Here is a 21,189-nt window from a genome sequence, read left to right as displayed (position 1 = left end):
TTAAACACCATACAATAAAATAGAATAAGATAATTATTAACTTCACCATACAATAAAATAGAATAAGATAATTATTAACTTATTGCTTTTTTTTATTTCTTTTTCTATCACTTTGCCATTTCCATCTCAATTAATGCTGATGATAGTCTGGTTGACAGCTGGAAATGTGGGAATCCTCTTTGCATTAACCAATACGAAACGGATAGAAGAGAAAAAGTCGGCTGCATCTTACAATAGTACTGGTCAGTGGAAGAGTCGGTGAGGAATTCCATATATTTTACTCTGGAGGAAAAGCAACTAAATCAGCAGAAGTACACACTGTTAATCGTCCTTTGAAAAAAAGGGGGTAAAATGAGATAAGCAGTGCCCAAACCAGAATTCGCAAGATGCAGTCTCTGCTCAGGAACCCCTTCCGTCGAAGGAAAAGCAATAACAAGTCCACTGAACCTGCCGCAAATAGTGAGATACAGCAACAACGCCTTACTACTTTAGAGGAAACGGACGCAGAGCAACAATTGCAAGATTCTGATCAGGAGGGTGGAGGGGATTCTGCTCAAGAAACGTTGGTGAGGATTCCAGGAGTAGCAGTGGTGAATTTGGTGGAGGCCGGAGAGGAAGTTAGCGACAGCGTGCAGTTGGGGAGCGGCGAATTTTCCATTGCGAGACTTGTTCAGGGGAATACAGGAATCGCCCTTTTTGTCAAAGTTGGGGAAGATTTGCATTGGCCTCTCACCAAGGACGAGCCAACGCTCAAACTCGATTCTCGCCACTACCTCTTTTCCATCCGTCCCCCGCCTGACAAAGAGGCCACAGATGAAGATAAAGCTGAAGAGAGAGAAAATGATAAAGATAGCTCTGAGATACTGAACTATGGTGTAACTTTTGCAGACGAAGAGGGCTTGGATTCGCTGGACAGTTTTCTTGAGCAGCACTCCTGTCTTTCGTTGCCCGCGGAATCGATCAGCGGCACGCCCACGAAGGCTTCTCGCTGCACGTGCATTCCATGGTGGAAGCGCCTTAATCCGCGATTAGGGAAATCAGAGGGAGCATACTGGACTGCGTTGGCGCCGAGGGTCGAAGACTATAACGGTGTTGTGGCGAAGGCCATTGCTGAGGGGTCGGGGCAGATCATCAAGGGCTTATTCCTCTGCTCCAATGCTTATACTTCTCAGGTGCGGAAAGGCGGCGAATTCGTGCGAGGCCGAGTGAAGAAAGCCACCGCAGCAGAGGACCATGAAAAGAAAAAAAGCAGTGCTGCCAAGAGCAGTCATCAGACAAAGAAAAACATTCGAAGGTGAATGGAAAGAAAACTAACTTCTTTATTGTTTTTTCGCAGTAGTTAATGGTTTTTTTGTTCTGAAAGTTATGGAAATTGCGGTTATATTTTGAAAAAATCGAGTAGGGATTTTTGTAAATCCAAGTAAAAACTGTCAAAATTCATAATTTTAAGTGTCCTAGACGATTTTGATGATATTGAATCCACCATTAAAAAACATGATTCAAACACTCCATCTGCTAGATTACAAGAATTCTAACCCTACGCTTCTACTTTTGACAGCTATATTAATATTATAGTCATGTTGTGAAATATTATATAAATTAAAAAGTTTATTGGGCAGTTCAATTGTTACTCCAATTATATATCGTCATAAAAAATTCTTAGGTACTTGAACTGCTACTCAAATTGTATATCTCCCATTTTAAAATATTAGGTAAATTGAAAAAGCTTATTAGATAATTGAATTGCTACTCAAATTGTATATAGCCATATTTTGAAATATTATTTAAATTGTAAAATTTAAGAAATCCCTAATATTATGAATTACCTGGTGAATTTTAAGATTTAAATCCTTTGAATATTAAAAACAAAAACAACCATAACCAATTCATGTGGTATCAAGAACCTTAATCTGGTATTGAATTTTGTGTTGGCATGGATCCATTATGTATGTAGGGTGAAAAAGCTTTCGAGGATGACAGAAAAGCTAACTGAGGACGTGCTGGCGGGGATTATCACAGTAAGCGGTGCTGTGACTGCTCCGGTTGTTGGCTCCAAGGCTGGCCAGAAGTTCTTTAGCACGTTACCTGGAGATGTCATTCTTGCTTCCCTGGATGCTTTCAGTAAGGCACTGTATTTATGTATTTATTACTAAGTTTGAATTTGAATTCGTATGTATTACTAAGTTTAAATTTGAATTAATGTAGGATTTAGGATTTTGATTAATTTGATTAAAAATTTCAATTGGAAAATAGGTCGTCAAGATATTTTAAGAATTTATTTGTAATTCAAGTTTTTTCTGAACTATGATGCTGGTTGTTTTGGCTTGCCTAGCTCATTAGTTTTTTTTCTCGAAGTTCTGAAAAATATAAATGATAATATTAGTGTTTTTGAGACAAGGTTTTAGCAATAATCAGGTAACTTGTCTGAAAAATTTGATATAAATCACAAAAGCTTTAATTCAATAAATATTAATATTTTTTAATATTCTAAACAATAGCTTGTTAAGACTCATTATCTTTTGTTTTTGGATGGCTTATCATGCCCTTAAGTAATTAAATAGATTTAGTTTCTTATTAATAGAAAAATCTTACCAACTTACCCCAAAATACAAAATTGGACATGAAAAAGCTATTATTAAATCAGTTCTGATGTTCCAGACCATGAAATCTTGAATTGGGGAATTTTTGAATTTTTGTTACTGACTGGGTCAAATTGGATAGCTATGGTGTAAATGAAATGAAATGATATTTTAAGGTCCAAAGACTAAAAATAGTCTATAAGACCATTAGTTTTGGGTAACTATGGTGTAAATGAAATAAAATGATATTTTAAGGTCTACTAGACTAAAAATAGTCTATGAGATCATTAGTTCTCTTTTTGCAATTCAATCATTTTCAGATTCAAAGTGATGACGAGCTGGCCCAACTTTCCAATAATTCTCTTTGTTAAAAACAATGCCAAAAAACTGATGCTAACATGTTCTCGTAACTTTCTCTGATGTATCGATCCCAATACCTTAAAACAGTTATTAAATGAAATTTTAAACACTGGGTATGATAATAATTAGCTTTTTATTCTTGAAATTCAGATCAAATTTTAGACGCCGCTGAACTAGCAGGGAAGGATGCTATATCAGCCACTTCTGAGGTTACAGTTGAAATTGTTTCACACAGGTACTGCGATTTGGATTCTGTTTGTATACTTTGCTGGACCAGGAATTTTTATATGTGTGCAGGTTGAAATTGCAAATATGAAATTTATTTGGGTGCAGGTTTGGGGAGGATGCTGGGGAGGTAACAAGTGACACGCTTGCAGTTGGGGGGCATGCTATGGGAACTGCGTGGAATGTGTTTAAGATTCAGAAGACCATCGATCCTGTAACGAATGGAAGGTTATCAGCATCGGCTTTGAAGGTTGTAAAACTCAAGAAAACCAGCGACGCAATCAGGACTGCATCCAAAACTGCATCCAAGGATTTACGCTAAGGGTGTTGCTCGAATTGAAATGCTTCTCTCTCTATATTTTTATCTTGATGGCTCCCAACATGTATATGTATTTATTTTGATGTAAATAGAATCTGGAAGTATGAAGATAATTTTCGCAAGAACACAAGTTAGGTTTATGTAAACGCTGTGATTTGGAGTATATATGGGAGAGTATATTAACAATGTAACCCCCTCCTGATAAAATCGATGTTTCTAACTGTGTAGAATGCTGGTAAAAGAATGGAAGCCAAGTAGAGCTTTTATTTTTTATATATATTTGTATATTTGAATTAATCCCAATGTCATTGTGGGATGTTATCATCAAAATTGCTGGATGTTGAATAAATTTTATATACTCTTTGTGATAATTTAATTCTCCTAAAGTTGCATCCACTACAACACAAGATAATTTTTGGATAATTATCTTAACTTGAGACAAAATAAAACTTGTTAAATATTGTCTTTAAGCGGTGTCTCAAATTAAATTGTTTTAAAATATTGTCTCTATAAAGACAATATACAACACAAGCATTTTTGTCTCTATAAAGACAATTTCATTTTTGTCTTTCTAGAGACAATAGTTGATTAAAGGGATATTGTCTTTAAAGAGACAATATCTTTGATCCTAACTATTGTCTCTTTAGAGACAATAAAAAATTACATTCAAAGATAATACACCATCACTTTTGTATCTTTAGAGACAATATAAAATAATGAATCTAGAAAAATATCTCACTATTAAATAAACCAATATTAAAAAATATTAAAAGTATTTAATTAAAAATAAAATCCAATATCATTGATTAATTCATATTAGGACACAGTGGAATCAAACCACCTTCTGCTCTTCCATTGAGCTAGCGCCCTTTAAAGAAATATTTTGGAGTTATGTTAGCCCTTGAAATTGCATATATCGACATTGATTTTAAAACTAGCGTGCAAAAGAACACCAATAAAAATGGGAATTTGGAAGCCAATAAGCAAGTGAAATATATATGGAAAGTGAAATAAAATCGAAATTTGATTTTCTATATATCTTCTAAAGCATGTAGCAAGGAGGTTAAATTTAAGAAGAAAATTACACTAACATAAATGTCCCAGAACATTGCAAATATTTACAGGCACAAAGTATATTAGCATCTTCACAGAATCTCAAAAAAATGAAAATTTTGTATAGAGGTTACACAAATCTAAAGGAACAATGGAAATCATTTGTTTACTAATGTTGGAGATGTCCAATCCCCCTTCATCACTTGGTAAAGTGCAATTACAAAAAAAATCAAAGACACCACGCCAATCCTTCTTACCCCACCTTGCTTCCCAATAAAAGTTTTGGAGTACCTGTTCCAACATTTTATAGGAACAGGTACCAATGTGACCCATTGCTAGAAATTTATCAACAATTTCAATCTTCTTGGAAGGCAGTACGTCAATATTACTCCAAGCTTGAATTTTTCTTTTTTAAAACTTGGCTATTATCCATCTCCAACAATCAACAACTGAAAAACTATTTACCGAAGGACCTACCCAAATAAGAAATAGTCTCCCCAAGATTCATAAGCTTTCATTTATGATTCAGACAAGTAGGGGATTCATCTTGGCCAAAACAAAACCCTGTTTTTTCCTTTCTAACAACTACTCTTGCTCCTTTTGCAAAAATGTCCAAGCAAAAATTAGTACCCTCCATAAACTGTTGAATCAACGAATGTGTTAAATTTGAGCCATCTGCAAAGTGGAAATTTGGGTATATTACAATACATATCTTGAAATTTGATATCATATGAATAACTTACATAAGAGAGATAATGAAAATCTTTTACAAGTGAAGTTTTCGTGGTTGAATGTCAATTCTCCAACACCTTTATTAGAGGTAATAATACTTCGATATTTTTTCCAAAGAATATCTAATACTCAAATAATGAGGTGGAGATTGCAAGTTACCTTTAAACTGGTGTTCATCACTCATTCCAGCCACTGAAATGGTCTATATATCAATGCATGTTTTGTACATAGTAAAAGTGGTCAACTTTTAGGAGCTCTTTCTGGTGGACAAATTCTTGGACTAGCCTGGTGATCTTACAAGGGTGTGAAAGGCTTCACCTAACACTCAATCCATTTCCTACATCCCATCAACATCTAGCACCATTTTGTGATCTTTCTTCAAGCAGGTATCCAATCTTGCAAAAGCTAAATACCTTCCCTAAGATTGTATCTAGATACAACAAATCTTGTTGCTCTTTGCTTTTGTGTTCGACAAATAGAAGCAAAGAAACAAAATTTGGGAAAAACTATCTTCTGCAATGGTAATTGTGTCCTCTGGCTCCAAGTAACAAGATACTAGAAATACAAGAGAATATTGGAGCATGAAACTAGATCTGTCACGCCCCCAATTCTTTTTTCCTTAAATTGGCCGTGTGCGACACCGCCTAAGTTAATAACTTTATCCATCGTTAATTAACTTTACGAACTACGACTTCAACAATTCATAATAACATGAATTTAACATTATTAATGTGCGGAATCCATTAATAATACAAGAACAATAATAACCCAATAATATAAGAGAAGTAATCTTTTTATTATATATGAGAAAGATTACAATGACCGGGAGCGAACGCTCCATCGACATTTATAAACAAGGTTGGGCACTGCCCGTGCAAGAGCGCACGACACACTCACCGCAACCTTCACCCAAAATACCACAACATACAATAACACAAGTTCATTTGCCAGCAGGCGGGCACGCCGTGCACGACCCACGCCTGGCTCAATCCAACTCGCACCAACAACACCGGCGGGCGGGCGCCCTAGCGCACCCTCCACCCGTGCCTCAACCACAACGACTTTGTGCTAAATCCGTGTAGACTGCCCGGCGGGCGGGCGCATAGAACTGCGCCTTGCCGCGGCTTGCTTCACCCTTCCTTCGAACCTTAGCTCGTAGATGAGAGCGACTTGTGTTCGTTGCAAATGTCTTCCCACATCGCAACACTTATATGCAACTTCGTGTGGAGGTCGCCCCCATGGCCGACTTCTCCACCAACGCGTTCACAATGAAACGAAGCCCCTCCACAAGGTCGGCTCGCCCATCGTAACACCGCACTCCTACACGCCATATAAACTCGTGGAGACGCCATTACACCCGCACATGTGCTTGCCCTTGTCGCTCCATGCACCATCGCATGTTTTAACCGCATCGCACAGAGGTAAGGACGCGCGCCTGGCTGCCCGATGACTGCAGGACGTTACATCCTCCCCCACTTGAAATCATTGTTGCCCTCGACAATCCTGCTCGTCTCATCAGCTTCCTGTTGTACTTCTCGATCTTATCCTTCCATCTCCAAAGTGAGTCCTTCAATTCCCAACTTTCTTCCTCCGGTGCATTCTTCCATCTGACAAGAAATTCCCTTCTCATGTGGCAACCAACCCCTGTAGTTCTGAGTCTCAAAATCTTCTCCAACTCCAATCCTGGCTTGTCCACAATCCCGGCTGGTCCTCTCGGCGGTTCAACTCTCTCTGGATGGTCTGAATCAAGTCTACATCTCTTCAACTGACTCACATGAAAAACTGGATGCTTCATGTGCATATGGCGTGGAAGCTCCAGCTCGTAAGCAACTTCCCCCACTCTCTTCTTCACTCGGAATGGTCCCTCATACTTCCGTGTCAGTTTGCTCGTAGTCCCCTTGGCTGGCTGAAACTGCTCCCCGGTAATCCTGAGAAACACCATATCTCCCACACTGAAGTGTGCCTCCCATCTCCCACGATCAGCATACTTTTTCATCCTCCTTGCAGCATCGTGCAAGCACAACCGTGCTAACTCCAAGGTCTCCTCCCAAGCCTTCATGAACTTCTTCGCATGAGGACTTCTCAAGAAGCCTCCCGTCACTATGGTATGTAGTGCAACCGGCATCTGCCCATTCACCAACTCAAATGGACTATACCCCGTCGCAGAACTCTTTTGAATATTGTAGCTAAACTGAGCAATATCCAAGAGTTCAGACCAATTCTTCTTATCAGCCGTCACATAATGTCTCAAGTAGTCCTCCAGTAATGCATTGATCCTCTCGGTCTGCCCATCTGTCTACGGATGGTAACTCGAACTCATCAACTACTCTGTCCCGACTAACTTGAAAAATGTGGTCCAAAATCTGCCTGCAAAAGGCAGATCTCTATCTGACATAATGCTTAATGGTATCCCCCAATACTTCACTATGTTCTTAAAGAACAACTCCACAGTCTGCTCGGCTCCACAAGGTATCTTTGTAGGAACAAAGACATCATACTTGGAAAAACGATCAACCACGACCATAATCCCATTATACCCCTGAACCTGTGGCAACTGAGTGATGAAATCCATCGAGACACTCATCCATGGCATCTCTGGAATCGATAAATGCTGCAACATTCCTCCTTGCCTCTTAGTATCCGATTTGTCCTATTGACAAATGATGCATGTATGTACATACTCCTCTACATCCTCCCGCATCTTCTCCCAAAAGAATCCTCTCTCCAACAATGCCAAAGAACGACACATCCTTGGGTGGCCAAACCATGGCAAGTTGTGGCACTCCTTCAAAAGGTGCCTCCTGAGTCCAGATGACTTTGGAACATAGAGTCGATTTCCAAAGAACAAGAACCCGTCTCGTAGAAAGAACTTTCGTGTCTTCCCCTCCTTTATCTGCTTCACTATATTCTGCGCCAAAGTATCGGTTTCAACACTTTCCTTGATCTTATTCTGCATCTCTTCTGACATCTGAACTCGACTCCTACTCCTAGCTGCCCAGTCTTCACCTTCCAATGTTGCAAGTTGACCCTTCCTGCTAAGGGCATCTGCTACCGCATTGTGCCTTCCCGGTCTATACTCGATAGTCATGTCGAATTCTGCCAAGAAGTCCTGACAACGAGCTTGCTTTGCAGAAAGCTTCGGTTGTGATGCAAAATAACTTGCTGCAATGTTGTCCGTCTTGACAACAAACGACTTCCCAATCAGGTAATGCCTCCACACATGAAGACAATGGATGATGGCAGTCATCTCCTTCTCATGAACCGGATACCTCTGTTCTCTATCATGCAACTTCCGACTCTCATACGCCACCGGATGCCCATCCTGCATAAGAACCCCTCCTATGGAAAAATCTGAAGCATCAGTGTGCACCTCAAACGGTCTCTCGAAATCAGGCAACTTCAGTATCGGTGCTGTAGCCATCCTCTTCTTCAAGTCATCAAATGCCTCTTGACATTTTCTCGTCCAACTCCACCTCTTGTCTTTCTTCAATAAGTCTGTCAGTGCCGATGTCACCTCGGAGTACCCTTCTACAAACTTCCGTTGGTAGTTGGTCATGCCCAAGAACACCCTCATCTCATGGACATTCTTCGGTTCAACCCAGTCCTCGATCGCCTTCACTCTGCTCAGCTCCATCCGTATGTACCCTTGACCAACAATATGCCCAAGGAATGGAATCTCGGTCTGAGCAAACACACACTTAGACTTCTTCAAGAACAATTGATTTTCCCTCAATGCTTCGAACACCATCACCAAGTGCTTCTTATGATCCTCCATGTTGTCACTGAACACCACTATATCGTCCAGGTACGCTACTACGAATGAATCCAAGTATGGTCGTAGGACATCATTCATCAAAGTGAAAAATGTAGTAGGATCATTGCACAACCTGAATGGCATAACAAGGAACTCAAAGCTACCATACCTTGTTACTATCGCGGTCTTCTTCTCGTCTCCTTTAGCTATCCGCCCCTGATAATACCCATGCCTCAAGTCCAGCTTGGAAAACACTCGGGATTTCGCAAGCTTGTCAAAGCAATCAGTAGCCAATGGCAAAGGATACCTGTTCCTTACCATCTGCTTGTTCAATGCACGATAATCACAGCACATCCGTAGCTCATTCGTATCCTTCTTTCGCTGGAACAATATCAGAGCTCCATAAGGGGACCTTGAAGGTCTAATGAAACCTGCATCAGCTAACTCCTTTAGCTGTCGTTTCAATTCCTCCAACTCAGGCCCTGACAATCGATAAGGTGCTTTAGCCGGGGGTTGCTTTCCTGGCTCAAGCTCAATGCTATGGTCCACTGCACGCCTTGGTGGAAGCTTCTTTGGTAGCTCATCAGGCATCAAATCTGCATATTTGGTCAGCACCTCGGAAATCTCAGCTGGAACAGGTGTCCCCACTCCATCACCTTCGACATCCTTGAACATCACCGCATATGTCTCCATATCTGATTCCTTCATAGCCTTCTCCAAACTCAGTGCCGAAACATGCTGCACCTTGACTTCCCTCCTTTGCCTATGAGTGGGCAAAGTCCAAGTTTGTGTCTGTCCAACCAGCACCACCTCATCACATAAGCGGACAACAATAGCCTTGTTGCCTTTCAAGAAATCCTGTCCGAGTATCATATCAAAGTCATTCATCTCCATCACTGTGAAGTCCAGCTGACCCTTCCAGTCTTTTATTTGCACAGGTACTTCGTGTACCAAACCCGCCACTTTAGATCTCGAGTTCACTGCCTTGACTTCCACATTCGATGGGAAGATCATCAGTCCAACCTCTTTTTCCAACCATGTCGTCATGAAGTTATGAGTGGCCCCCGTGTCCACCAGAGCTTGAATGGTCTTGCCATGAACCATCAAGTCCACGAAACCCAGGCTATTCATCCATGATTTCTCCATAACGTTTCCTTGCATACATGTCTGTTCTCTGCGTTCATCATCAAGCAACGACTTCACTCCCTGTGAACCTGCTCTGATACCACCTGTCACGCCCCCAATTCTTTTTTCCTTGAATTGGCCGGGTGCGGCACCACCTAAGTTAATAACTTTATCCATCGTTAATTAACTTTATGAACTACGCCTTCAACAATTCATAATAACATGAATTTAACATTATTAATGTACGGAATCCATTAATAATACAATAACAATAATAACCCAATAATATAAGAGAAGTAATCTTTTTATTATATATGAGAAAGATTACAATGACTGGGAACGAATGCTCCACCGGCGTTTATAAACAAGGTTGGGCGTTGCCCGTGCAAGAGTGCACGACACGCTCACCGCAACCTTCACCCAAAATACCACAACATACAATAACACAAGTTCATTTGCCAGCAGGCGGGCACGCCATGCGCGACCCACGCCCGGCTCAATCCAGCTCGCACCAACAACATCGGTAGGCGGGCGCCCTAGCGCACCCTCCACCCGCACCTCAACCATAACGACTTCGTGCTAAATCCGTGTAGATTGCCCAGCGGGCGGGCGCATAGAATTGCGCCTTTCGGCGGCTTGCTTCACCCTTCCTTCGCACCTTAGCTCGTAGATGAGAGCGACTTGTGTTCATTGCAAATGTCTTCCCACATCGCAACACTTATATGCAACTTCGTGTGGAGGTCGCCCCCATGGCCGACCTCTCCACCAACGCGTTCACAATGAAACGAAGCCCCTCCACAAGGTCGGCTCGCCCATCGTAACACCGCACTCCTACACGCCATATAAACTCATGGAGACTCCATTACACCCGCACATGTGCCTGCCCTTGTCGCTCCACGCACCATCGCATGTTTTAACCGCATCGCACGGAGGTAAGGACGCACGCCCGGCTGCCCAATGACTGCAGGACGTTACAAGATCAATTGTACTTTCCAACAACAACATTGGCACTACCAAGAAAATACAATTTTACATTCCCTGTGTCTTCTTAGAAAGACTGGTGGGACTTTGATCCTAAATCTAGCAAGGTCAAGGATCATCTTTTTGTTGATCTAATGTTTATCATCTTCCAATGCTTGGAATATACATTGTCAATGCAAGATGCTAGAGATCAAGAATCAATCAGTTTTCCTTGTAAGAGGGAATCACATACATATAATTGTCTCTTGTTTTAGTATCGCCAAAAATCCCCACAAGAACACATTCCATCCTTGAAATGATGATACCGACTGACATCCCTCACAATAAGTTCTCACCCTGCAATTTTAGAAATGAGTTTGGAAGCAGTATGACAATCACCACAAATGCAAAGATTCTTGATGATTCGAATAGGCATTCTCCCAGGAATACTAATAAGCCCAAACACAATTGCCAGTTTCTCACTATGATAGGATAAAAAATGTTCTTTTTGCTCATCCTCTACATCGTGCAAAACAAAGTTTGTATTGGACACATACCTTTCCTCCTTCATCAACTTGGTTAATTCCTCCAGCTTCTCATAGATCACTTTTATTTGTGGATGCCTTTTGTCTTTGAAAGTGAAACTATGCACCCTACCTTTCACCTCAATCCAGCTAACTCTTGGTTATTTTTTCAATGCTTTCTCTTTCATCTTTTTCCTCACATTTGCGAGAAAATCCCACCTACCAGTTGCAACATATATATTGGACAAAATAACATATGTCGGAGCATCTTGTGGTTCCAACTTGAGAATATGTTTTGTTTCTTGTTTCATTAAATCCACATTTCAATGGATTATACAAGAAGAGAACAAGGTTTGACATACCAAAGGATTTGGTTCAAACAACATATTATTTATTAAATCTTTAGCCTCATTCAATTTCACTGTCTTTCTAATGTCTCATGTTGTCTGCTACATGGCTATAAGGTATGGTCACAATGACCTCTAGTTGTGTTCTGGATAATCTAACTGAAGCAAACTTCAGTTGTGTGTGTTGTGATGTTGAGACTCGAGAGCAATGGATGGAACAATATCAAATGTCTGATGATGTGATGGAGTAGTGGATTAACGCTAGTAATAAAGAACACCCTATAATGTTCGAAATCATCAAAAGTTTGACAAAATAGAGCCCACACACAACAAGTCAACCTTGAGGGGGGCCTAGAATGAAAGTCACTTGTACTGATGGCGTGGAATGAGGGAATCATGAGAGTGGGTCTAGGCATAAGAACAATGCAAGCAATAACAAGGATAATTAAGAAGCTCATGAATGAATCCATCTAAAAATGAATGATGACGAGGATATGCAAGTAGGTCATAAATGAATCCATGTGAAAACCAAAATTCTGGATTACATTCTTTAAATATAGGAGCTAACATGTGACTACATAAAGCCTTTGAGATTGTATGCAAGAAAATGCCCTGGGATTTCTACAAACCATTTTAGAATGCAAAAAAGCTTGCACAAGATTGCTACATATGCTCACCCGCATTTTTTTTATTGTCTTCAACTCCTCAGTTCCTTCACATCGTTGTGCTTAAGCCTGCATATTGCATTATTATATTGAATTAACACTTTGGAAATTCACTGGAATATATATGTTGTTACATGTACCTTTAGCTTTTTCTCTGCACAATGTTTTTCACAATATGCTTTATGTTGAACCCTTCCACCATGAGTAATCACAGTGATGTAAAACCCAGAGTCTCTTGCACATAAGGGATGGAAAGTGCTTTGGCGGTGACCAAAAATACATTGTGAAACCACAAAATATTTCTGTGAGTTAGTGCAGAAACAAAATATAGATTCTGTGAGAATTACCAAGGATAGAACAATCTACTAACCTAACAAGTGTTATTATAAGTTTCAAACTTTCATATACATTGAATCCTAACCTTCAAACAGGCACCTTGCTGATGACAAATACTGCAAGGCAGCATATATCGTTACCTAAAAAGTATTTCCTGAATTTCATAGCATACCAATTGTTAATTTTAACATTGCACAGATCCACCTTCATCAATATGTTAATGACCAAATCATTCAATGAGATGCTAATATAGGTCTCTAACAACATTCCACTAAACAAAATTGAGATGCAACAATCATGCACAGAACAGGTAAAACAAAACAATTCAGCATGCTCAAACTTATATCCATTATTAATAGTTTAGCAGTATCTCAATTCAAACATACCATCTCTTCAACAAGCTAAATTTGATCCCTCTTGAACATATTCTCCAACAACCACGATAGGTTCAATAAGTAAATGAAGACACCATAAGGGAGAAAATATATTTCTCCTCACTAAATCATTAACACAAAATATAAAATCAACGATAAGATTTTGGATAAATAACTTCTTACATTCTTCTAAAGCAAACACTATTCAATCATAGATTTTTACCTCAACGCAAAATCCATGAACCCATTGGCCATCAGTAGTCTTCTTAAAAGAACCACTCAAACCACTACATAGAGCACAATTCACACCACAACCAGGCATACCATGGCTAGATATGGTTGGATGCCTCATGCCTTGGAGTTGGTATTGCCAGTTTAAAGCTTCACATGGCTGACAATATCATCCTCCAACAAAATTCCTTAAAATACCATATCAATCTTGGTAAATTTCTACTTGCAATATAATTTTGACATGGAAATTTTAAGATACCCAGTATAATCCACTGTAACAATACTACAGTGAATAGAGAGATAAAAATAAAATAGAGAAAGGAATAGCTAGATTACCTTGCAGTAATTGTAAACACAAATCTTCTTTGAGCAAGTAGATTCTGGCAATCTACAAATATCGCACAAAAGAGATTCTTCTCTTGGTGAGCTAGATGACACCTGGTAACAATCAAAATGCCTTTCCGATGGAACTTTTACAACAAGGGGCCGAGACATTGTCTCTTTAGCCCGCAACATTGTCTGAGAAGAAGAGCTTGGGCGTCCAGCAGTAATGTTCCCTTTCAAATGTTTCTACAGTGATACTTTAATTGGCTTTGATGTAGAAAATATGCCAGAAAAATCAGATTTCATGTTATTCCAATCATCCAAGTGTGAATGCTTTCTAGGAAAGCTAACCTGACACAGATTGTGCTCTTAAATTGCATCTGCAATTCCATCCTTCCTGGATGAACTAATCCTAGGAGAAGCTATAGCTGCTTCTGTGGCTGCAACCAAGATAACCTATGCCTCCTTATGCCTCCTCTCTTTCCTACCCTGCTTCTTAGCTTCTCTTGCCTGATTGAGGTAATCTTTCACCAGCAATGCATCACATCTTTGCTTCCACAATGCCTACTGCTCTTTAGACAAATTCATTATCACCCTGAGAATTAAATTCTCTGCAAAGATATTCATGGAAATATTATTATCAAAACAAACAGTAAAAGAGATATTAAATCAAGATATTCACTGATCTAGAAAAGAATGGATGTGAAGGGTCCAACCAAAATGAGAGTGATTTTCCCTTGCATTTTCAAGCATGTTGTTTTGCAAGAATAGTGCCATATGTAAAAATCATGTATTCCCTGCCTTAGAAAGTTGCTTCCATTGAGAATCTTTTGATATCATTTCAGTAGTGGACAAGATATAAGCAATAGTTTCTTGCTTGGCATCTAGTATTCCAGAAACACAATTTTCTTTGGTTATTCCATCCCCTAGTTGTTTCGCTCCAAAAAAGTCGAGATAAAAGAATTCAATAAGCAAACGAACATTAGGTGATCCCACCTCTAGTGTTGCCAGGGTCCGGGACAAGTGTCCTCCAATCCTCCATTTTCGTGTCCGTCTGGCTTTCCTGTTTGACTTCCTCTTCCCATTCCTCTAGAATTTTACAAATACCTTCATCTGTGCCCTCACAGTATGCCTCTACTGCCTCACTGATAAGTCTTTCCACAATTTTCCTACCTCTGTGTGCCTCAGACGTGCCTGAGTCTTGTTTCCTCTCTGGTCGCTTGGGCTCGTCTTCCATGACCATGACTTTCGACAAGACGAGCCATGGTTGTGCTGTCCCAGTCCTATTCATTGCAACAATTCATTAACCAGAAACAATTAAACATGATATAACAATAGTCTCACCCCCAGGTGATATTATTACAAGTTCCCACCCCGCCTTGTTCCTCCCCTTTCGCATCGATTACATTTCAAGGGCCTTCATGGTCGTAGGTCAATTCCCTAGAGGGGGCCGACACACTACCATCCGCAGTGGTACCTTGTCACCACAACCACCTCCTCTCGGCCTCAGGCCAGTTAGCTGCCATTCCCTAATTACTAGTTGGTGAGCACTGTCGCATGCCTTCGTTCAACTAACCATGGTATGCATACCCTTTTCCCTCTGCCCAAGACACAATCAGAGAGACCAACCCAGTCATCCCCTCATCCCTAAGCCCCATGACGTTGCCATCGCCTATCCACCTATTATAGCCATTACCGTTCCCTTGCCAGACTTCCCACCCATAGTTCTTAGCCTTTCCCTCTCTATTGTGGTTTCTATCTACCACCCAACAGCTACACTTGCATCTACAACAAGAACCTTCTCCTAAATTGCAGGTGGATTGACACACTCTCCCCCCCCCCAAGCTTGTCTCTCTACTTATATCCGCAGGACCTCTACAAGCATCCCCACTCAGCCCTCTGCCTAGAATTCCCAGGGTTCCCATGCGAGACAACATAATTTCAAAACAAAGGGAAATGGAAACAATACTAAGCGGATGCAGGATACAGACGCAAGACCATGCAAAAACCACCAGTCTCCACCCCCAATTCCTCCATCGCTTCTCAATTTCACAGTTTTCACCCATAATTCTCCCCCTCTCCCTCCAACGAAAACAAAACAGGTCAACATTGTGAGGGATGAGAGATACCAAAATACATACCCGTGAACTCCTGCAATCGGATGAATTGCTTGGTTCCCTAGATGGCGTCACAGAACCCGTCTAGTGCACCAACCTGCCCATCCACGATCAAACCAAACTACAACACCCAATTGTCTCCCTCTTCTCCTATTTATGCCTTCACAACCATAACCCTCGCTGCCAACTTTCCCACCTTCCCTGCATGAAATCATGCAAAGGGCCACCACACCCATCGCCTCGAGTGTGTGGGGCGGTGGTACAGTGCTCAGAGGTACCCTCTATTAAACCTCTATTTGATTTCCCAACCACCAGCTCGCACCCCAATCAGGATGAAAGTACACATATTTATTATTAGGGAAAAAATTTCAAATTAAAATCACATATTAAATTTGATAATAATGAATTAATTAATTTGTAATAATCAATTTCTTTTGGTTTGATTCATGAACATGTTAATCTTGAATGAAACATGTTAATCTTGAATTTCATTGTTTTATATAATATTTTATAAATAGGTATTTGAATCTTGATGGTTTTACATAATACTTTATAAACAACCATTACCAATTAAACTGTATCTTATAAACCATATAATAATAAAATTATTTATCCAATTCCATCTCAATTTCAAACACCACTTTTTATATAATTAAAAAAATAATTAAAACAACAAATATACTATTTTATATACTTTATAATATTACCTAACAGATATTAAACAAACACCATACAATACAATAAGATATTTTATATGCTATATAATATTACATAATAAATATTAAGATAATTATTAACTTAATGCACCTTTCCATCCCATATATCCTTATTTCTTTTTCTATGACTTTGCCATCTCATCTGTTGGATCCTTTTTGAATTTAATGCTGATGGTAAACTGGTTGACAGCTGGAAATGTGAGAATCCTCTTTGCATTGACCAATACGAAAGGGAGAGTAGAGAAAAAGTAGGCTGCATGTTACAATAGTCAGTGGAATAGTCGGTGAGGAATTCCATATATTCTAGTCTGGAGGAAAGCAAATAAATCAGAGAAGTACAGTGTTAATCCACCCTCAAGAAAAAGAGGGTAAAATGAGATGAGCAGTGCCCAAACCAGAATTCGCAAGATGCAGTCTCTGCTCAGGAACCCCTTCAGTCGAAGGAAAAGCAATAACAAGTCCACTGAACTTCCTCCTGCGAGTAAGATACAGCAACAACACCTTACTACTTTATTGGAAATGGACGCAGAGCAACAATTGCAAGATTCTGATGAGGAGGGTGGAGGGGATTCTATCGAAGAAACGTTGGTGAGGATTCCAGGAGAAGCAGTGGTGCATTTGGTGGAGGCCGGAGAGGAAGTTAGCGACAGCGTGCAGTTGGGAAGCGGCGAATTTTCCATTGTGAGACTTGTTCAGGGGAATACAGGAATCGCCCTTCTTGTCAAAGTTGGGGAAGATGTGTGTTGGCCTCTCACCAAGGACGAGCCAACGCTCAAACTCGATTCGCTCCACTACCTCTTTTCCATCCGCCCCCCGCCGGACGAAGAAGAGGTCCCAGATGAAGACAAAGCTGAAGAGAGAGAAAATGATAAAGATAGGATCGAGATACTGAATTATGGTGTGACTTTTGCAGACGAAGAGGGCTTGGATTCGCTGGACTGTTTTCTTGAGCAGCACGCGTGTCTTTCGTTGCCCGCGGAATCGAACAGCGGCACGCCCGCGCGGGCTTCTCATTGCACGTGCATTTCACGGTGGAAGCGCCTTAACCCGCGATTAGGGAACTCGGAGGGAGCGTACTGGACTGCGTTGGCGCCGAGGGTGGAAGACTATAACAGTGTGGTGGCCAAGGCCATTGCTGCGGGTTCGGGGCAGATCATCAAGGGCTTATTCCTCTGCACCAATGCTTATACTTCTCAGGTGCGGAAAGGCGGGGAATTCGTGCGAGGCCGAGTGAAGAAAGCCACCGCCGCAGATGACCATGAAAAGAAAAAATCCAGTCAGGCCAAGATCAGTCCTCGGACAAAGAAAAGCATTCGAAGGTGAATGGAAAGAAAACTAATTTCTTTATTGTTTCTTTTTCCTTAACGTTAAGATACATCTGCGTCGAGGGAGCTTATTGGGCAGTTGAATTGCTATTTAATATAACCAATTCCTGTGGTATCAAGAACCTTAATCTGGTATTGAATTTTGTGTTAGCATGGATCCATTATGTATGCAGGGTGAAAAAGCTCTCGAGGATGACAGAAAAGCTAAGTGAGAACGTGCTGGCGGGGTTGATCACAGTAAGCGGTGCCGTGACTGCTCCAGTTGTCGGCTCCAAGGCTGGCCAGAAGTTCTTCCGCATGTTACCTGGAGATGTCCTTCTTGCTTCCTTGGATGCTTTCAGTAAGGCACTGTATATTTCATAGTTATTAAGTTTGAATTTGTATTTATTATTAAGTTTGAATGTGAATTTGTATTTATTATTGAGTTTAAATTTGAATTACGGTAGGATTTAGAATTTTTATTAATTTGATTAAAAATTTTTAATTGGAAAATAATTCATTAATATATTCTAAGAATCTATTTGCAATTTAATTTTTCGGAACAAGGATGTTTGTTGCTTTGGCTTGCCCTAAGATGTTTGTTGTTTTGGCTTGGCTTACTGACTAGTCTTTCTTTTTGAGTTTTGAAAAATATAAATGATAATATTTGTTTTTTAATATTTTAGATGTTAGAAAAGCCTAGGAGTCAAAACAAATAGCTCACACATAAATTTTTTATTGATCACAGAAAACATGATACTTACAATGAACTTGAACAAATCTTCTATTGATCATAAAAAACACGATACTTACAATAAACTTGGTGAATGGTATTTATCCTTTTCCAACTAACTACTCGCCTTGACATGCAACCACACACTACACCATTCTATTGTGGTGTGTACATGGTTGTAAATTGTCTTCTGATTCCATGTTGTTTGCAGTAAACATGGAATGCCTTTGAGTCATATTCTCACCTCAATACCTTAATCTGTCAATCACTTTGGTTCTCTACTAATGCTTTGAATTCTTTGAACCTTGCAAAAGTTTCTGATTTCTGCTTCAAGAAGTAAACCCATGTGTTTCTGTTGTAGTCATCAATGAAAGTGAGGAAGTAAAAACTTCCACCAATCCACTGTGTCCTCATAAGTCCACACAACTCTGTATGCACTAGCTCAAGAGGTTGTTTTGCTTGGTATTCAACTCCCTTTAGAAAACTTTCATGGTGTTTCTTTCCTAAGATGCAGCGATCACAAGTACTAGCAGGTTCTTTGATGGGAGGTAATCCTTTGATATCAATTTGTTGGAAAAGCGAAGGAGACAAAACAAATAATTTACACATAAATCCACGAGTTGCAGCTCTTTTATTGATCACACAAAACATGATACTTACAATGAACCCGATGAACGGTATAAAACATGATACTTACAATGAACCCGGTGAACGGTATTTATCATTTTCCAACTAGCTACTCGCATTGACATGCAACCACACACTAAAAGTCATCTATCACTTAACTCGATTTGACTCAACACTCAAATACACAATCATTCACTCTGACTCTCTATGGTTAGCCAACTCCTCGTACTTGAGTAATTGGCTTATTTTAACATTAGATAGTGACTTGTTAGACTCATTATATTTTGTTTTAGGATGACTTATCATATCGTTAAATGATTAATAAATTTGGTTTCTCAATAGGCAGGTTAAACCCAACTACTCATCTAAAATGTAAAATGTGAATGTAACCTGCGTCTTTTTTGACAGAAAATTAATAAAAAAAATGGGTAACTATGTTGTATCCAACTGCCTTGAAACAATTACTAAATAAAGTTTTAAATAGTCCGTCTGATAATAATTAGGTTTTTGTTCTTGAATTTCAGATCAAATTTTAGAAGCCGCTGAACTAGCAGGGAAGGATGCTCTATCAGCCACCTCTGAGGTTACAGTTGATATTATTTCACACAGGTACTGCGATTCGGATTCTGTTTGTATACTTTGCTGGACCAGGAATTTTTATATGTGTGCAGGTTGAAATTGCAAATATGAATTTTATTTGAGTGCAGGTTTGGGGAGGATGCTGGGCAGGTGACAAGCGACACGCTTGCAGTTGGGGGGCATGCTATGGGAACTGCGTGGAACGTGTTTAAGATTCGGAAGACCATCGATCCTGTAACGAATGGAAGGGTATCAGCATCGGCTTTGAAGGTTGTAAAACTCAAGAAAACCAGCGACGCAATCAGGACTGCATCCAAAACTGCATCCAAGAATTTACGTTAAGCGTGTTGCTCGAATTGAATTGCTTCTCTTTCTATATTTTGATATTGATGGAGTGGAATTGCTCCCCAGATTTGTATATTTATTTTGATGTAAAGAGAATGTGGAAGTAGAAAGATAATTCTAGCAGGAGCACAACTTGGGTCAATGGAAAGGCTGTGATTTGAAGTATTTACGGGAGAGCATATTGACGATGTAACCTCCTCTGGATCAAATTGATGGTTTTAACTGTGTAGAATGCCCGTAAAAAATTGAAGCCCAGTAGAAAACTAATTGGATTCTCTTCTCATATTCAAATGAGAACTCATTTAATAATATATGTAATTGGAAAACTAATTGGATTCTATTTTCATATTCAAATCTCATTTACTTTTTGATTTGTTAACAAATTGGGCAATCAGAAACGAGATCTTGAACTTTCATCCCGATGGCCCATGTGAACCAATCAGGAACGAGATCTTGAACTTTCATCCCAATGGCCCATGTGAACCAATTATCGTTGGTCTGTTTAGTTGGACAACATTATGGAGACAGACAAGGTTTCCCAATAGCAGTGATAGATCTGAGCGAAATTGGATTTGGTGTGGGGACTCCACCCCATCGGCACTCTCAACAATTAAGAGGGGGGTGTGGCACCCGGCCGTTATGTAGTTCCTGTGCAAAATGAATCTCCTTTAAGTTGATGAGAGGGTGTATATAGTTATTGGTTTATAAGGACCTTTTGCTTGAGAATTTTTCAAGGGACTATTGAGTTATTAGTGTTGCTCGGTTTTTGTATGATGGAGTGTCTGTTGGATAGGGACTATTGAGTTATTAGTGTTGCTCTGTTTTTGTATGATGGAGTGTCTGTTGGATTTGATTTTGGA

At 39.9% G+C, this 21,189-nt stretch overlaps 1 protein-coding gene across 4 annotated transcripts; it reads left to right on the top strand.

Annotated features, from left to right (window-relative positions):
* The first annotated feature begins 266 nt into the window (after positions 1 to 266).
* Positions 267 to 20,677, top strand: LOC149197261 (senescence/dehydration-associated protein At4g35985, chloroplastic-like). 4 transcript variants are annotated; one of them, XM_089405796.1, is made up of 4 exons: positions 267 to 1,294; positions 18,240 to 18,406; positions 19,930 to 20,014; positions 20,113 to 20,677. In XM_089405796.1, the coding sequence occupies exons 1-4, from the start codon at positions 387 to 389 to the stop codon at positions 20,324 to 20,326; spliced, it is 1,374 nt and encodes a 457-aa protein (XP_089261922.1). In that variant the 5' UTR covers positions 267 to 386; the 3' UTR covers positions 20,327 to 20,677. The 4 variants fall into 4 exon arrangements, with proteins under 4 accessions (XP_089261922.1, XP_089261923.1, XP_089261921.1 ...); XM_089405795.1 differs by lacking the exons at positions 18,240 to 18,406; positions 19,930 to 20,014; positions 20,113 to 20,677 and adding exons at positions 1,955 to 2,121; positions 3,090 to 3,174; positions 3,273 to 3,780 and having other exon boundaries at positions 279 to 1,294; XM_089405794.1 differs by lacking the exon at positions 267 to 1,294 and adding an exon at positions 17,039 to 18,060.
* The last annotated feature ends 512 nt before the right edge of the window (positions 20,678 to 21,189 follow it).

Source organism: Pinus tabuliformis, chromosome 2_2 (assembly GCF_031772625.1).
Source record: "Pinus tabuliformis cultivar Carrire ecotype Pingquan chromosome 2_2, CPIR1, whole genome shotgun sequence".
Taxonomy (NCBI): Eukaryota; Viridiplantae; Streptophyta; class Pinopsida; order Pinales; family Pinaceae; genus Pinus; species Pinus tabuliformis.
This window is presented reverse-complemented; position numbering and strand designations above follow the sequence as displayed.

What these genes read in the sequence shown, in the direction of transcription:
- LOC149197261 (XM_089405794.1), top strand. Translation starts at nt 17,120, where the DNA reads ATGAGCAGTGCCCAAACCAGAATTCGCAAGATGCAGTCTCTGCTCAGG. An exon ending in ACAAAGAAAAGCATTCGAAG is followed by an intron (nt 18,061 to 18,239) that starts GTGAATGGAAAG and finishes TTATGTATGCAG; the next exon opens with GGTGAAAAAGCTCTCGAGGA. An exon ending in TGCTTCCTTGGATGCTTTCA is followed by an intron (nt 18,407 to 19,929) that starts GTAAGGCACTGT and finishes CTTGAATTTCAG; the next exon opens with ATCAAATTTTAGAAGCCGCT.